General features: G+C 44.7%; 1 protein-coding gene across 3 annotated transcripts in view; it reads right to left on the reverse strand.

The window, feature by feature from the left end:
- Window positions 1-15,069, reverse strand: part of ATP13A3 (ATPase 13A3) — a 165,441-nt gene that overhangs the window by 82,493 nt on the left and 67,879 nt on the right. For all 3 annotated transcript variants that reach the window (XM_069727176.1, XM_069727175.1, XM_069727177.1), the window contains exons 6-13: window positions 13,169-13,249; window positions 7,486-7,555; window positions 5,812-5,946; window positions 4,569-4,641; window positions 3,630-3,761; window positions 3,378-3,557; window positions 2,332-2,489; window positions 2,055-2,243 (exon numbers count right to left, since the gene is read on the reverse strand). In XM_069727176.1, coding sequence (XP_069583277.1) covers window positions 2,055-2,243; window positions 2,332-2,489; window positions 3,378-3,557; window positions 3,630-3,761; window positions 4,569-4,641; window positions 5,812-5,946; window positions 7,486-7,555; window positions 13,169-13,249 — 1,018 coding nt within the window. The remainder of the gene's footprint in view (window positions 1-2,054; window positions 2,244-2,331; window positions 2,490-3,377; window positions 3,558-3,629; window positions 3,762-4,568; window positions 4,642-5,811; window positions 5,947-7,485; window positions 7,556-13,168; window positions 13,250-15,069) is intronic.

Consider the following 15,069-nt stretch of genomic DNA (forward strand, 5'->3'; position numbering starts at 1 on the left):
ACTAGTTTTTTGGCTAAGCATATTCTTGCCATTTTAAAATCAACATATTTCTCATAACTCAGAAAACGGTCCATGATGTTCACAGCAATCAGAGCCCATTTTTCACTTCTTAAAGAAGCAGTACAAAGAATTTTTTCCATCCTTGCACTCCGATGGTCACATTCTGCACTTATATATGGTGTACTTGCATATTTGCTGTTCAGCACTGTTTTCTTCACTTTAGACTCCATCTTGATTCCTAGATTTGACCCTGCATTTTATTCCTGTTTTTTTTTACGGTTAATTCCACAATGCATCATTACAGCACCACATTATCAGCTAGAGTCACTACTTCATTACAAACTGTGTAAGGGTACCGTCACACAGTGGCACTTTGATCGCTAGGACGGCACGATCCGTGACGTTCCAGCGATATCCTTACGATCTCGCTGTGTCTGACACGCTACTGCGATCAGGGACCCCGCTGAGAATCTTACGTCGTAGCAGATCGTTTGAAACTTTATTTCGTCACTGGATCTCCCGCTGACATCGCTGAATCGGCGTGTGTGACGCTGATTCATCGATGTCTTCACTGGTAACCAGGGTAAACATCAGGTTACTAAGCGCAGGGCCGCGCTTAGTAACTCGATATTTACCCTGGTTACCAGTGTAAATGTAAAAAAAAAAAAAAAACTACATACTTACCTTCCCGGTGTCTGGTCATGTCCCTCGCCTTCAGCTTCCCACACTGACTGGTGAGCGCCGGCCAGCCGTAAAGTACAGTGGTGACGTCACCGCTCTGCTTTCCGGCTGTCCGGCGCTCACTGTCAGTGCAGAGAAGCACAGCGCCGAGGGACGCGACAGGAATGTAAGTATGTAGTGTTTGTTTTTTTTACATTTACGCTGGTAACAAGGGTAAACATCGGGTTACTAAGCGCGGCCCTGCACTTAGTAACCCGATGTTTACCCTGGTTACCAGGGGACTTCGGTATCGTTGGTCGCTGGAGAGTTGTCTGTGTGACAGCTCTCCAGCGACCAAACAGCGACGATGCAGCGATCGACATCGTTGTCGTATCGCTGCAGCGTCGTTTTAGTGTGACGGTACCCTAAGGAGAGCTGTGCAATCATAATCAGTAATAGTGATAGGCGTCTCTGCCCAATATTTATTTAAAAGTAGATTAGCATTAAAGCCTTGAATGCATGATCTACTTTCAGAAACTTAACCATTTTGCATCCTGCATCATACAGCAGAAGTCAGAAGGAATTGTATGGGGTGATCTCTTTGGTGTTACCAAATACATTTCATGATGTCGTTAACATAAAATAACCAGTTCTGCAAAAACAAGCCCTTATAGTCTATGTCGAGAAAACCAAAAGTGGATGGGGAGGGGGGTTAAAAATCCTTCACAGTGCTGTTAGACCAGCTAGTAAATGCCCTTAACACCTCCACACACACACAGTAATAACTTATTTTCCAATATCCGGCATCACTAAAAGGACCTAAAAAAAGTACTATTAGAGACAAAAAGGCGGCTGTGTAATAAGTAGCATTGGCTCCAACTCATTATCGGGCAGCATGGTGGCTCAGTGGTTGGCACTACAGCCTTGTAGCACTGGAGTCCTGGGTTCAAATCCCACTAAGGACAACATCTGCAAGGAGTTTGTATGTTCTCCGTGTTTGCGTGGGTTTCCTCCGGGTTCTCTGGTTTCCTCCCACATTCCAAAGACATAATGATAGGGAATCTAGATTGTGAGCCCCATCGGGGACAGCGATGATAATGTGTGCAAAACTGTAAAGCACTGCAGAATATGTTAGCGCTATATAAAAATAAAGATTATTCTTATTATTCAAAGCTTGTGAGCAAGTTACAATTGGACAGTACAGGGCCTTTTACACATAGAAAACCTGAGGAGATGGGCTTATGTGGCTGCTGGGTTCAAGGGTTTTTAGAAGCTAATCTACTGCTAGCAAAAAAAATAAATCATACTTGCATACATTAATAATCCTAAAGCCTTTTTAAAGCCAATGTTCTGCTGTTCTATGCAAAGGAAAATAAATCTAAGAAGGATATTACCTTGTCAAAGCATACGAGGTTTAGCTGTCCACAAATGTTTATCCGCTGAGGACTGATACAGAAGATGCCAAGTTTTTTCAGACGCCTTTGTGCATACACAATCCCAGCAGTCATGGCCGCAGGAAGAGCGGGAGGTACTGTGATGGTTATAATGTCAAGTGACTCGATTACAATAGTGCTGGCTGGGACCTAGACGAAAGGGACAAACATAATAAATGAGTTACTGTAAATCAGCAACAAGTTGTGGGGGGGTTAATGAGACAAAAGATGCCCCTACCTGATTTATAATACTATTTACAACAGTGTACAGAAACCCTATCCCAGCCACCCCCACGAGACACAGCAGGAACAGGTAGGCATCTCTGTAAAGCTTGAAGTCTGTGGGCTTTGGATAGAGTATGGAACGTATAAGCTGTCCTTTAGATGTGCTGAATCCTGGAAGACAAAAGATGAGGCATCAACGTTTCATTCCAATAACAGATGGGAACAAGGAAGAGAGAAATACAGAATAATAATAATAGCAGGAGGCTATTAACACATGCTCCATGTTCAGTGACGGGATCGTCTCCATTCAAGCTACTCTTCATCCCCAGGTGCAGTTTGTTATAAGAAAAACAAACGCACTGTACTCACCTTTCCTAGGTCCACCGGTGAGTCTGCACCGCTACTCTCAGTGTCTGCCTGCCGCGCTGACATCAAAGAGCAGCAGCCAATCACCAAGCTCAGAGCTTTGTCAGTGCAGACGGAACGCCCTACTCGCCTGCTGAGCTCACCGATTGGCTGACACTGCAGAGTGACATCAGCCAGACGGACAGCAGTAGCGGAGACTTGCTGGCTGGCCCACGTAGTGACCGTAGTGCGGTTTGTTGGAACGCCCTACTCGCCCACTGAGCTCACCGATTGGCTGACACACTGCAGAGTGACATCAGCCAGACGGAGAGCAGTAGCGGAGACTTGTTGGCTGGCTCACGTAGTGACCGTAGTGCGGTTTGTTGGAACGCCCTACTCATCCGCTAAGCTCACCAATTGGCTGACGCACTGCAGCGTGACATCAGCCAGACGGCGAGCAATAGCGGAGACTTGCTGGCTGGCCCAGGTAGTGACCATAGTGCGGTTTTTTGGAATGCCCTACTCACCCGCTGAGCTCACCGACTGGCTAACGCACTGCAGCGTGACATCAGCCAGACGGAGAGCAGTAGCGGAGACTTCCTGGCTGGCCCACGTATTGACTGTAGTGCGGTTTGATTGTTTGTTTTTTTTATAACAAACTGCGTTCATGGACGAAGAAACGAACAACCCTGATAAAGCATATGGGCACTATACCTGTCCGGACAATTATGGCTTTGACAGGCTCTCCAGCATAAAATCTGGTCTGGATGACATTGGTCCCACAAAACAAAGTGTGACGTTTGTGAACTTCTGTGTTATAGTTCTCATCCTCCACTCCTCTGGAATCTGAACATGGGTCTGGCAAGTTCGTCTTGGTCACCGGCACACTTTCACCTAAAAGTAACCATACAAATTAGGGACGGTCACACAAACGCCATTGAGATGCCTTCACATCCATATCATTACCTGTTAACATGCTTTCATTCACGATGCAGGTTCCACTGATCAGGACGGCATCACATGGCATAATGGTCCCGTTAGGTGGGATTAACATAATGTCCCCAGGTACGAGATCAGTAGACATGATTTCTTCAACTTCTGAAATAGAGAGAGACTATATTACTGATGCGTCCACAAAAGCCACATGACATCAATGTTCTAGCAACAAATAAAAGTGAACCTATAGAGAGGGCAAAAAGGCTACCTTTACAACCTTGACAAATGAGCATGTATACCATAGTTTTGCAAAAGAAAAAACTTCATCAGCTCTTGTAATACTGTTTTAATACATACTTTGTTTCTGCCAGAAATCCGCATGCATTTTTACACTTTTTTTTCCGCTTTTTTTCCCCGGAGCTTTCCCAATGCATTAAATAGCAGGAAAAACACGAAAAATCCGCAAAATTAATGAACATGCTGTTTTTTTTTACCGCGATGCATTTTTTTGCAGAAAAAAACGCATTATGTGCACAAAAATTGCAGAATGCATTCTAAATGATAAAATGCATATGTATGCATTTTTTATGCGTTTTTATCGCGAAAAAACCGCGAAAAATCCTGAACGTGTGCACATACCCTTACAGTTTTGTGTACTGCAATGCAGCAATTCTTCTTCCTGAAAAACTTTAGATAAACTGAGGACAGGATTGTGCCAGTTCTCTTTTCCATACGGTATATTCAGAAACACTCCCACACTGCCCAATAAGTGCTGACAAAGCAAGACTGCGTCGGGGCAAGTTTTACAAGTGATATAATAAGCCGAGAATTTATTCACACATTTCCAGGAAAGGCGCCACAGAGAATTCTAAGAAAAGAGCCAACGACACCAGGCGCTGGAAAGTCAACAATGCCATGACATTCAGCCCAGCATACGGCAATTGGGAGAAATCCTGGGAAATGACGTACCTTTGTTTGCATGACACACGGTCACTCTGACAATACTGTGAGCTGCAACCATGTCATGTAACATTATATATTGCTAGAAAAAGAAAACAACATTGGCATTAGCAGATGCTAAGCAGCTTCTTCATAAATGCAACATACAAGGACCAGTTCACACACTGCCGTTTTAGAGCTTTTTTTCTGTGCTTTTATAGCCAAAAACTTTGGTGTCGTAACGCTGTGTTTTGGGAAGTGTGACCTGGCGTTAAGGGTCATGTAGGTATAAAGCAGGGCTACAGAGAATTAAACCGCCCCACTAGTTACCAAAGACAAATGGTTATACTGCTACAGGGGACCACATTAGAATTGCTTTTCTAAATCACTATTATTGCTGGACTTCACTATATTCACCACAAGGGTGAAATCAACTACATTTACATGCTTCACGTTATAAAAACTGGATTATGTGTCAATTTACCTGTGGAAAATATCCACAGTGGGGAACATTTATCAAGCTAAGGCTACGTTCACATTTGCGTTGTTGTGTGTTGCGTCGGCGACAACGCACAACGCATGCAAAACGCATGCAAAAACGCATTGTTTTGTGACGCATGCGTCCATTTTTGGCTTGATTTTGGACGCAAAAAAAATGCAACTTGCTGCGTCCTCTGCGCCCTGAAGCTTGCGCCAAAAATTCCGCATGCGTCACAAAACGCAAGACAACGCATGTCCATGCGCCCCCATGCTAAATATAGGGGCGCATGACGCATGCGTCGCCGCAGCTGCGCCCGACGCAACGCTAATGTGAACGTAGCCTAAATTAGCCAGAATTCTGGCATAAATTGAGCCAAAAAATGGTCTTATGATTTACACCATATTAATTGACAGCGCTGCAGCCAATCACTGGGTTCAGCTAGTTATTAGCTGCAGGGATGCAGACGGGACTGCTCGATCACCGACACCGTGGCAGAAACACAGGGTTGGACCTATAGAGGCTGAGAAAAAGATGATTTACATAGGCCCACTTTGTAAATGATGTGGGGCTCCCAGCCTGATCGGTTCACAGACACTAAGTGATCCTATACCCAGCACCTCTATCGTAAGGGATCCTACACATGAGGTACATATAAGGGGACGGCCATGCTTCCTTAAACATGGCCATAATCTCAATTTACTGGGATAAAAGTAGTTGTACAAACAATACTAAACTGAAAACCAACAAGCGCCGTAACCTAATGGAAGTCCAATCAGTAAAGAAGTCGCTCACCTTTTTAATAGTGTACAGAGAACTGATGATGGATATTACAGACATTAACACAATGGCAGATGCATAGTAGTAATATTCATCTGTGCTCCACAAAATAACACTGAATAGTTGAAAAATGTAAAAAGGATTGAGAACCTGGAAAAAAAATACAAATATGGAAATATCAAAGTAACGCAATTACCACATTACTGTATGCAAGACGACAGCAGGACCATGACAAGTGGTTGCAGCCGAAGGTGCAATGGGCGACTACGGATGGGATTTATCGCACGTAGACCCTAAATACGGCGTCACTGCATTCCCATGGGCTAATCCCTGTGACGTATAGCACACTAAGCCAAGTTAAAGAATGATAAATATGACTAAAAGGAAAATGTGATCGGTCTAATGTAATCTCACTCAGGACTAAAGGTACCGTCACATTTAGCGACGCTGCAGCGATCTAGACAATGATGCCGATCGCTGCAGCGACGCTGTTTCATCGCTGGAGAGCTGTCACACAGACAGCTCTCCAGCGACCAACGATGCCGAGGTCCCCGGGTAACCAGGGTAAACATCGGGTTACTAATCGCAGGGCCGCGCTTAGTAACCCGATGTTTACCCTGGTTACCATTGTAAATGTAAAAAAAACCAAACACTACATACTTACATTCCGGTGTCTGGTCACGTCCCTCGCCTTCAGCTTCCCGCACTGACTGAGCGCCGGCCGTAAAGCACAGCGGTGACGTCACCGCTGTGCTCTGCTTTACAGCCGGCCGGCGCTCACAGTGCGGGAAGCTGAAGGCGAGGGACGTGACCAGACACCGGAATGTAAGTATGTAGTGTTTGGTTTTTTTTACATTTACAATGGTAACCAGGGTAAACATCGGGTTACTAAGCTCGGCCCTGTGCTTAGTAACCCGATGTTTACCCTGGTTACCAGTGAAGACATCGCTGAATCGGCGTCACACACGCCGATTCAGCGATGTCAGCGGGTGATCCAGTGACGAAATAAAGTCCTGGACTTTCCCCAGCGACCAACGATCTCCCAGCAGGGGCCTGATCGTTGGTCGCTGTCACACAACGATTTCGTTAACGATATCGTTGCTACGTCACAAAAAGCAACAATATCGTTAACGATATTGTTATGTGTGACGGTACCTTAAGCAGCAGTGATACCGTGTGCAATCTTGTGATTATGGGCACAGTATTCAGAGGCCATACTCAGGTGCCTGTGCCACCAGCCTAGCCCAATGGCAACTCTCAATACTGCCATCGGCTCTCCACAGAGGGGATACAGGCAGCAGGCATAATCTCAGGGGACATTAAAAAAGCCTGTAAACGCCAAATGGTGCAATTTTTTTTAATGAAACCAAATAGCAAAAATGATTTTTTACCCCTAAATACCTAGGGGAGGTAGCAGGGAGAGGCAGGAAGCCCACATAAGTCCCCATACACTTCTGATTTACATGCTAAAAAACATTATGACTGTCTGAACTGTAAATTGCTTTACTGGACGTTTGCCGTACACTGTATACTGTAGACACACATCCTTGTATAAACTGCAGATACAGAAAGCAGAACTAAAACCAAGAAAGACTGCCCCCTGGTGGCAAACTGCAGCACAACCAGCAAGGACGGACATACTGACGTAAACGGAACGAAAACCTCCAACTGACCAAAGACACCACTCACCTCCTTTATTAGAAGCTTAAAAAGAGAAGGCACTTTAACAGTAATTTCATTAATTCCATAAAATAACTTTCTGAAAGAGAACACAAATTAAATGTTACCTTAACGAATATCAAGCAAGCGGGTAAACGATGACAGGAATGGCGCATGACAAAAAAAGGGGGTTAAGCCATTATAAGCGAGGACCCATGACTTCCCATCCCAGTATTGTGTATGTGCTCCTGCACGTGTCAGTTTCCGGTTTTTCGCTTTGATCTTTATTTTTATATAGCGCTAACATATTCCGCAGCGCTTTACAGTTTTGCACACATTATCATCACTGTTCCCGATGGGGCTCACAATCTAGAATCCCTATCAGTATGTCTTTGGAATGTGGGAGGAAACCGGAGTGCCCGGAGGAAACCCACGCAAACACGGAGAGAACATACAAACTCTTTGCAGATGTTTTCCTGGGTGGGATTAGAACCCAGGACCCCAGCGCTGCAAGGCTGCTGTGCTAACCACTGCGCCACCGTGCTGCTTTACTTCATCTACTTCCCATGTGTCCACACACTTATCACACAGCACTGATAAATACCCAGTTTTCTATGAATATCTGTCCAGACCTGGAGAAAGTCACCAGAGAAGGGAGAGGAATGGAAGCAATCAGACTTGGTTATCGGTGGAACTTTTGGACTGTTACCTTGACCTGAGCGCACAAGTCAGTGTGAACACGGAGGCATTGTCCAATATTACATAGCACTCATTTAACCATTACAGTAACCTTGTCTTTAAACTGACACTTTTCAGGGCAGTAATTTGCATGTTCTGCTAAAATGTTGGATTGTGTGTGTAAAAATATCTGGTTTACATTAAAGGGGAGATTTTTCACAATCAATCTGAATCAGCCGAAAAAATCAGGAAAACAAAATACTCTGCCCACAAGGGCGAACAAAAAGAGACAAACTTATAAAATAAGGCACAAAATACAATTAAGAAAAAAAAAATACCAAAACCTAGACAAAAAAGGCACAAATGCCACACAATGACTCAGGCGCGAGTTCCCCATTCTTCAGGATCTGCGCCCACCTGCTGACATTGTGCTGCTTTGGACAATGGGAAACATTCTGGGGAACATTACTCAGCAAAGAAAATTACACTGGTCCTAATCTCCTCTATAACAGATTGAAAGGCAGGCTGTCACCCCCCAAAATGGCATTCCAACTGCCTAAACACCTATATAGGGGCCCTAGATCCTACGTAAGCCATACTAGGCAAGAATAGGTTAAAGGGATTGTCTGGCCTTAGGGTACCGTCACACTGAAACGACGCTGCAGCGATACGACAACGATGTCGATCGCTGAAGCGTCGCTGTGTGGTCGCTGGAGAGCTGTCACACAGACCACTCTCCAGCGACCAACGATCCCGAAGTCCCCTGGTAACCAGGGTAAACATCGGGTTACTAAGCGCAGGGCCGCGCTTAGTAACCCGATGTTTACCATGGTTACCAGCGTAAACGTAAAAAAAACAAACATTACATACTTACATTCCGTGTCTGTCCTCCGGCGCTGTGCTTCTCTGCACTGTCAGCGCCGGTCAGCCGTAAAGCAGAGCGGTGACGTCACCGCTGTGCTTTCTGGCTGGCCGGCGCTGACACCGGATGCAGGAGGAGTGCAGAGAAGCAGAGCGCCAGGGACGGACTGAAGGTAAGTATGTAATGTTTGTTTTTTTAACATTTACGCTGGTAACCAGGGTAAACATCGGGTTACGAAGCGCGGCCCTGCGCTTAGTAACCCGATGTTTACCCTGGTTACCAGTGAAGACATCGCTGAATCGGCGTCACACACGCCGATTCAGCGATGTCAGCGGGAGATCCAGCGACGAAATAAAGTTTCAAACGATCTGCTACAACGTACGATTCTCAGCGGGGTCCCTGATCGCAGTAGCGTGTCAGACACAGCGAGATCGTAACGATATCGCTGGAACGTCACGGATCGTGCCGTCCTAGCGATCAAAGTGCCACTGTGTGACGGTACCCTTAGAGAAGTCAATCAATGTGAGGTGCCGGTTTTATTAAGCAAATAGGAGGGCGGGACTATGCGCTACAGAATAGGCCAGGCCATCATTTACACATCAAATAAAAGTGGATTTTTATTTAAGGATAAAGTTAAACTCTACTTGTGTAGTATGATTTCAAAAGTGGCTGCATCCCTTATATTTGTTTAGGAAGTTTAAATGCCATTTTGGGGGTGACAGAGTCTTTAAATTACGTGTATTGTAAAAGTAATTGAGTGTACGTATGTATGTATGTATGTATGTATTGGGTACGTATGTATGTATTGGGTACGTATGTATGTATTGGGTACGTATATATTGAGTACGTATGTACTGAGTACGTATGTATTGAATATGTATTGAGTATGTACATACATACAGTGCTCCTCACTATTATTGGTACCCCTTCATTTTTTCCATAGACTGTACAATATGTTTGTAAATGTACCAAAGTTATTTCCTCAGGATTTTTTAATTAGTAGTCCAAAGTCATACAACATTGCTTTTCAACTTACATGATGCAATTTCAAAGAAACAGCAATAAAAGCACCCCTAATTAATACTTGGCTGCACACCCTTTGGCATTGATGACAGCCTGCAGATATTTTGTGTAGCCAACAATAAGCTTCTTACACTTCTCAGCTGGTATTTTCTCCCACTCTTCCTTTGCAGTTTGTTCAAGCTCTTGATTGTTTGCGGGGTTCTTCTTCCCCCAATGGCAAATTTCAGTTCACCCCAAAGACTTTCAGTGGGACTGAGGTCAGAACTCATTGATGGCAATTTTAAAATAGTTCATTCTTTCATTTTCAATCATTCCTGTGTACTTTTGGATGTGTGCTTTGGGCCATTGCCTTGCTGGAGGACCCATGTTTTCTTACATTGGGAAGGACATTTCCCTCTAAAATCTCTTGATAATTCTGATTTCATGTTTCCCGTGATACGGTCAAGGCCTCCAACACCAGACGCAGCAAAGCAACCCTACAGCATTATGGATCCTCCACCATGCTTAACAGTTGATAGGGTGTTCTTTTCCTTATAAGCTTTATTGTGCCGTCTGTAACCAAACTGTTGCTTTGTATTGCCAAAAGGCTCCATTTGTCCACAGAACACTTTCCCAGAAAGATTATGGTTTTTCAAGGTACTCTTTGGCAAAGATCAGTTGTTCCTTTTTATGCCTTTTTTCAGCAATGGTTTCTTCCTTGGCCTTCACCCATAAAGCTCTGCTTGGTTTAGTGCGGTGCGTATGGTACTTGTTGTAACCATGAGCCCAGACTGTTCCAGGTTGGCCTTCAGGTATTTGGATGTTTGATGTAGTATTTTTTCCACCATTCGCACAAACCTTTGAAGACATCTCTTGTGAATTTTCCTCTTTCCCCCCGTGTCTATGGAGGTCCTTGATGGTTCTGTAACACCCCAGGGTCCTGGTTGTTACAGTGGCATTGCTTTCCTCACAGGGAGAGTGATGTCATGCTTGGAAGCAAGGGAAGATCTCTTCTATCAGGTAACCACTAACATACAACATGTTCACACTCCAGGCCAGAAGGGGGAGGTCTGATCCAGCTTGTGGTTGGCTCCCCTGGATATACATTCTGGCCTGGAGGGAAAGTCAGAGAGTCTGTCAGGAGGACAGAGAAGAGTGCAGTCAGACAGCGAGTGTCGGATGGACTGAAGGGGCCATGCAGCCATAGGTTCTGCAGCTCCTGGAGAAAGAATACAGAAGGAAAGAACAAACTGTAGACAGCGTGCAGGAGAGCGAAGCACAGGAGTGTGACAACTGGGGAGGATAGCTGTGACTGGGCTACCTCCCTGCAGAGTGCAGATTCCCGGTAGCCGGAAGACCGAGGTTTTGTCAGACTCTTGGAGGCACAGCAGAAACCGGCAGGACAGCTGGACTACATGTAACCTCTCCGCCCTAACACCCAGGAGAGACAGTGGCACATAGCCCGGGTTGTGATAGAGACCCTGTAAAAAGGCTCGAGCCACCTGTCATATGGGTTTGTTTCCCACCTTTATGGAGGATAGAACAGTGAGGACCTTGATAGAAGCCACAGGCAGCAAGGGACTACACCAAAGCGCTAGTAGGAAGGCTTTCATCTCCACCTGGTAAAGGGGACTCTGAACTTGCTTCCAAGCCGGCCGGACCCTGCCTGTATCTGTGATCTAGTGCCCTGGACTGCGGTTGCCTGAAGCCTTCAGTAAGCCAGGTAAAGAGACTGCAAACCTGTGTCCTCCATTTCTTACCGCTCCACCCACCATCTTCACCTACACACCGGGAGCCCTGGAGACCTACTTCACCTGTGGGAAGTTCTATCTTAGCTGCCATAACATCACCCCAGAGGACCCCTTTAAGCAGCGTCGGTCCCCATTGACTGAACACCACAGGTGGCGTCACAAACACAAACTTTATTAATAAAACTCCCTTAAAGACCCTTTATTTGGGCGCCCAGGGACACGGACCGGGTCGCTGCCACCATGATATCCCCTTTAAGTACTGGACCCGGTACCGAGTACCCAACGGCCCTGGCGGGCGACTCCGTTTCATGCATGGCAAACGTCTTAACATTATGTACTGCCGAAACTGAGATACCAAGGTCTTTGGAGATGGCATTATACCCTTTGGAAGTCTTGTGTTTGCGAATAGCAGTTCTTATGTCCTCAGACAGCTCCTTTGTCTTCACCATTGTAACAAAAAAAAAAAAACAGGGCCAACCATGTGGCTTTTTAAAACACTGAAGTCATCATTCACGGATTGGCTAATTCATGTCATATGGGCACCGACAATCACAGGTGATTTTCATTTGGAATTTTCCACAGGCGAGTCAAAATGTGCTCCCATACTAATTAAATGTAAAGGGAGCCAATACCAGTGTCACAGCAAGGTTTAGGTTCTTCTTCATGGGTGCCAATAACGATGAGCAGGACTGTATGTATGTACGGTATGTATGTATGTATGCATGTACAGTATGTATGTATACAGAAAAAAAATTTCACATCTCAAAGAGATATCAAGTGGATGAGAAAGTATAGTTTGAGCAGTCATCTGTGATAAAAGGAAGAATTTGACAGTATAATCCTATACACACATACAATTTGAGTTCAGATATTTTCTAGAAATCTTTCATATTTCAAATTCCCATTTTAGAATATTGACGAATGCCATGATAAACTATCAATATTTGACCACTGGGGATCCGATTCTCTTTCAACCTTGCTGATCAGTGGTGTTAGGACAAATGGCACCAGTGCAAATGCGGATTACCCTAAGTGAATGAGACAACACCGTAACACCCTGCACTGTAAACAAATTAGAGGCTGCCGTTCTCACGAGAGAGAAGATACAGACATCCTCAGTATTCTGACCCTGGAAAAGCTCTTTAATCTTAGCGTGACTACCTATGAAACACTGCAGAACACTATGTATCAGCAGACAACAATCTGATCTGATAATGAAGAAGAATCTTACCATTTGTTCTACAGAGATTATCTTTTGTTGCAAAAATTTAAAAACAAAATGCACAAAACATGTGAAAGCAAGGACATGAAATACCACACAGAATGCCCTTGAAAGCTGGGCCAGCAGTGACTACATACAGAATGATTCATTTACACAGCACAAAATGCTACCTTATCACACACAAATAGCAGGACATACCTATAATCGTGGAGTTCTTTGCTTAATCCTTTGCTGTGCTCAGTGTGTATGGCAGCACACGAAACCCTATCATCTAGACCCCTATAGAGAAAGAGTAAAGCAATGCCAAGACTAATGTTAGGTAACAGAACATGGATTCCTAAGCACAAGACCTGAATATACAGTAATACATGAGAAATTACTGCAATTGCTCCATGGCTTTTAAAAGGTTTTTAAAGATGTGTCCAGCACCTCCCTGTATTTTACTCGTGTGTGTGCTGGGAAAAAAAATAAAAAAATAAAAATGGCACAAACTCATCCATCAATCCTTGTCTTTTCTCCTACTCTTCCGATGTTGTCAGTGAGCAACTGCTAGACCCAATCAGTGGCCACAGCAGTAACCAACACATTTATCAAATTAAAATAAGCTAAATTCTTACAAAGACGGAAGAACCGCCACGCATCTGTCACACCACTGAAATAGAGGCCACGTGGACTCCAAAGATCTGTCTGCCCCATTACACTAAATGGCTTTATCAGACTCCCATTCTTCAGGGGTTTAGACAGAAACAACAATGAAAGTGCTCAGTGTAGAGCACAGGATAAATGTGAATTATTCCCAATGTGTAAGGGGGCTTCCTACCTCTGTGCCAGCAAGTGACAGAAGCATCAGGCTTGTTCAATTGCAATGCAAAACCCTTTCCCCACAAGATAAGCTGATGCCCAGAGGTGTCTGGCAGCCGCTCACTGAAATAAGTGCCACAGTGGGCACCAACAACAATGTAAAAGCAATGAAGGGCTAGCGCTTGTTCACAAGTTGCGTTTTTGCTGGGGAAAAAAATACTCCATTTTTAGGGTATCCGCAAAGTGAAAGATTTCCTGCACACATTGCTCATGTTATCTTTGCAGGTTTGGAGCAGTTCCAGATCTGCAGCATGTCAATTCTTTCAGCGATATTTTCAGTTTTTTTCACCCACTCAAATGATAAAAAAAATTGCATGCAAAATTGCAAGTATTTTACACAACCTTTTTCCTGCCAAAACACACGATTTCGCTGCAGAAATGTCTGCTGAAAATACTTAACGTGCACACACTCCCTTAGGCTACTTTCACACTTGCGTCGGTACGGGTCCGCCGCTAAGCGTCGAGCCGACGCGCACTGTGAAATTTGTGCACGACGTGGGCAGCGGATGCAGTTTTTCAACGCATCCGCTGCCCATTCTGAAGTCCGGGGAGGAGGGGGCAGAGTTCCGGCCGTGCATGCGCGGTAGAAGATGGCGGACGCGACGTACGAAAAAACGTTCTCTTGAAAGTTTTTTCATGACGACGGTCCGCCAAAACACGACAGATCCGTTGCACAACGGACGCGACGTGTGGCCATCCGTCACTAATACAAATCTATGGGGGAAAAAACGCATCCTGCGGGCACATTTGCAGGATCCGTTTTTTTTTCCCAAAACGACAGATTGCGACGGATGACAAACAATGCAAGTGTGAAAGAAGCCTTAAATAGCTTTCAGACTCTAACTTTAACGACCCATTGACTGAATGATGTGTCCAAATACGCTCATTCACGGTGCAGGTGAGAAAAAATGGCTTGCTCATTCCAACCAATGATTAGACCATCAAAAAGGAGGAGTGAGAATTCAAGTCCTAAAGAGTTCTGGCTTCGACCACGTTCACACGTTCAGAATTTGGTCAGTATTTTACCTCAGGATGTACAAGCCAAAACCAGGAGTGGGTGATAAATACTGGTGACGTATTTCTAATATACTTTTCCTCATTGTTCCTCTCCTGGCTTTGGCTTACAAATACGGAGGTAAAATACTGACCCAAAAGGACCGTGTGGACAATGCCTTTCAGTGATTGGTTGATCACATTTCAAAACAGTTGCTCAGTAGTAGCTGGAGCATTGGAGTGTC

Source organism: Ranitomeya imitator, chromosome 5 (genome assembly GCF_032444005.1).
Source record: "Ranitomeya imitator isolate aRanImi1 chromosome 5, aRanImi1.pri, whole genome shotgun sequence".
NCBI lineage: Eukaryota > Metazoa > Chordata > Amphibia > Anura > Dendrobatidae > Ranitomeya > Ranitomeya imitator.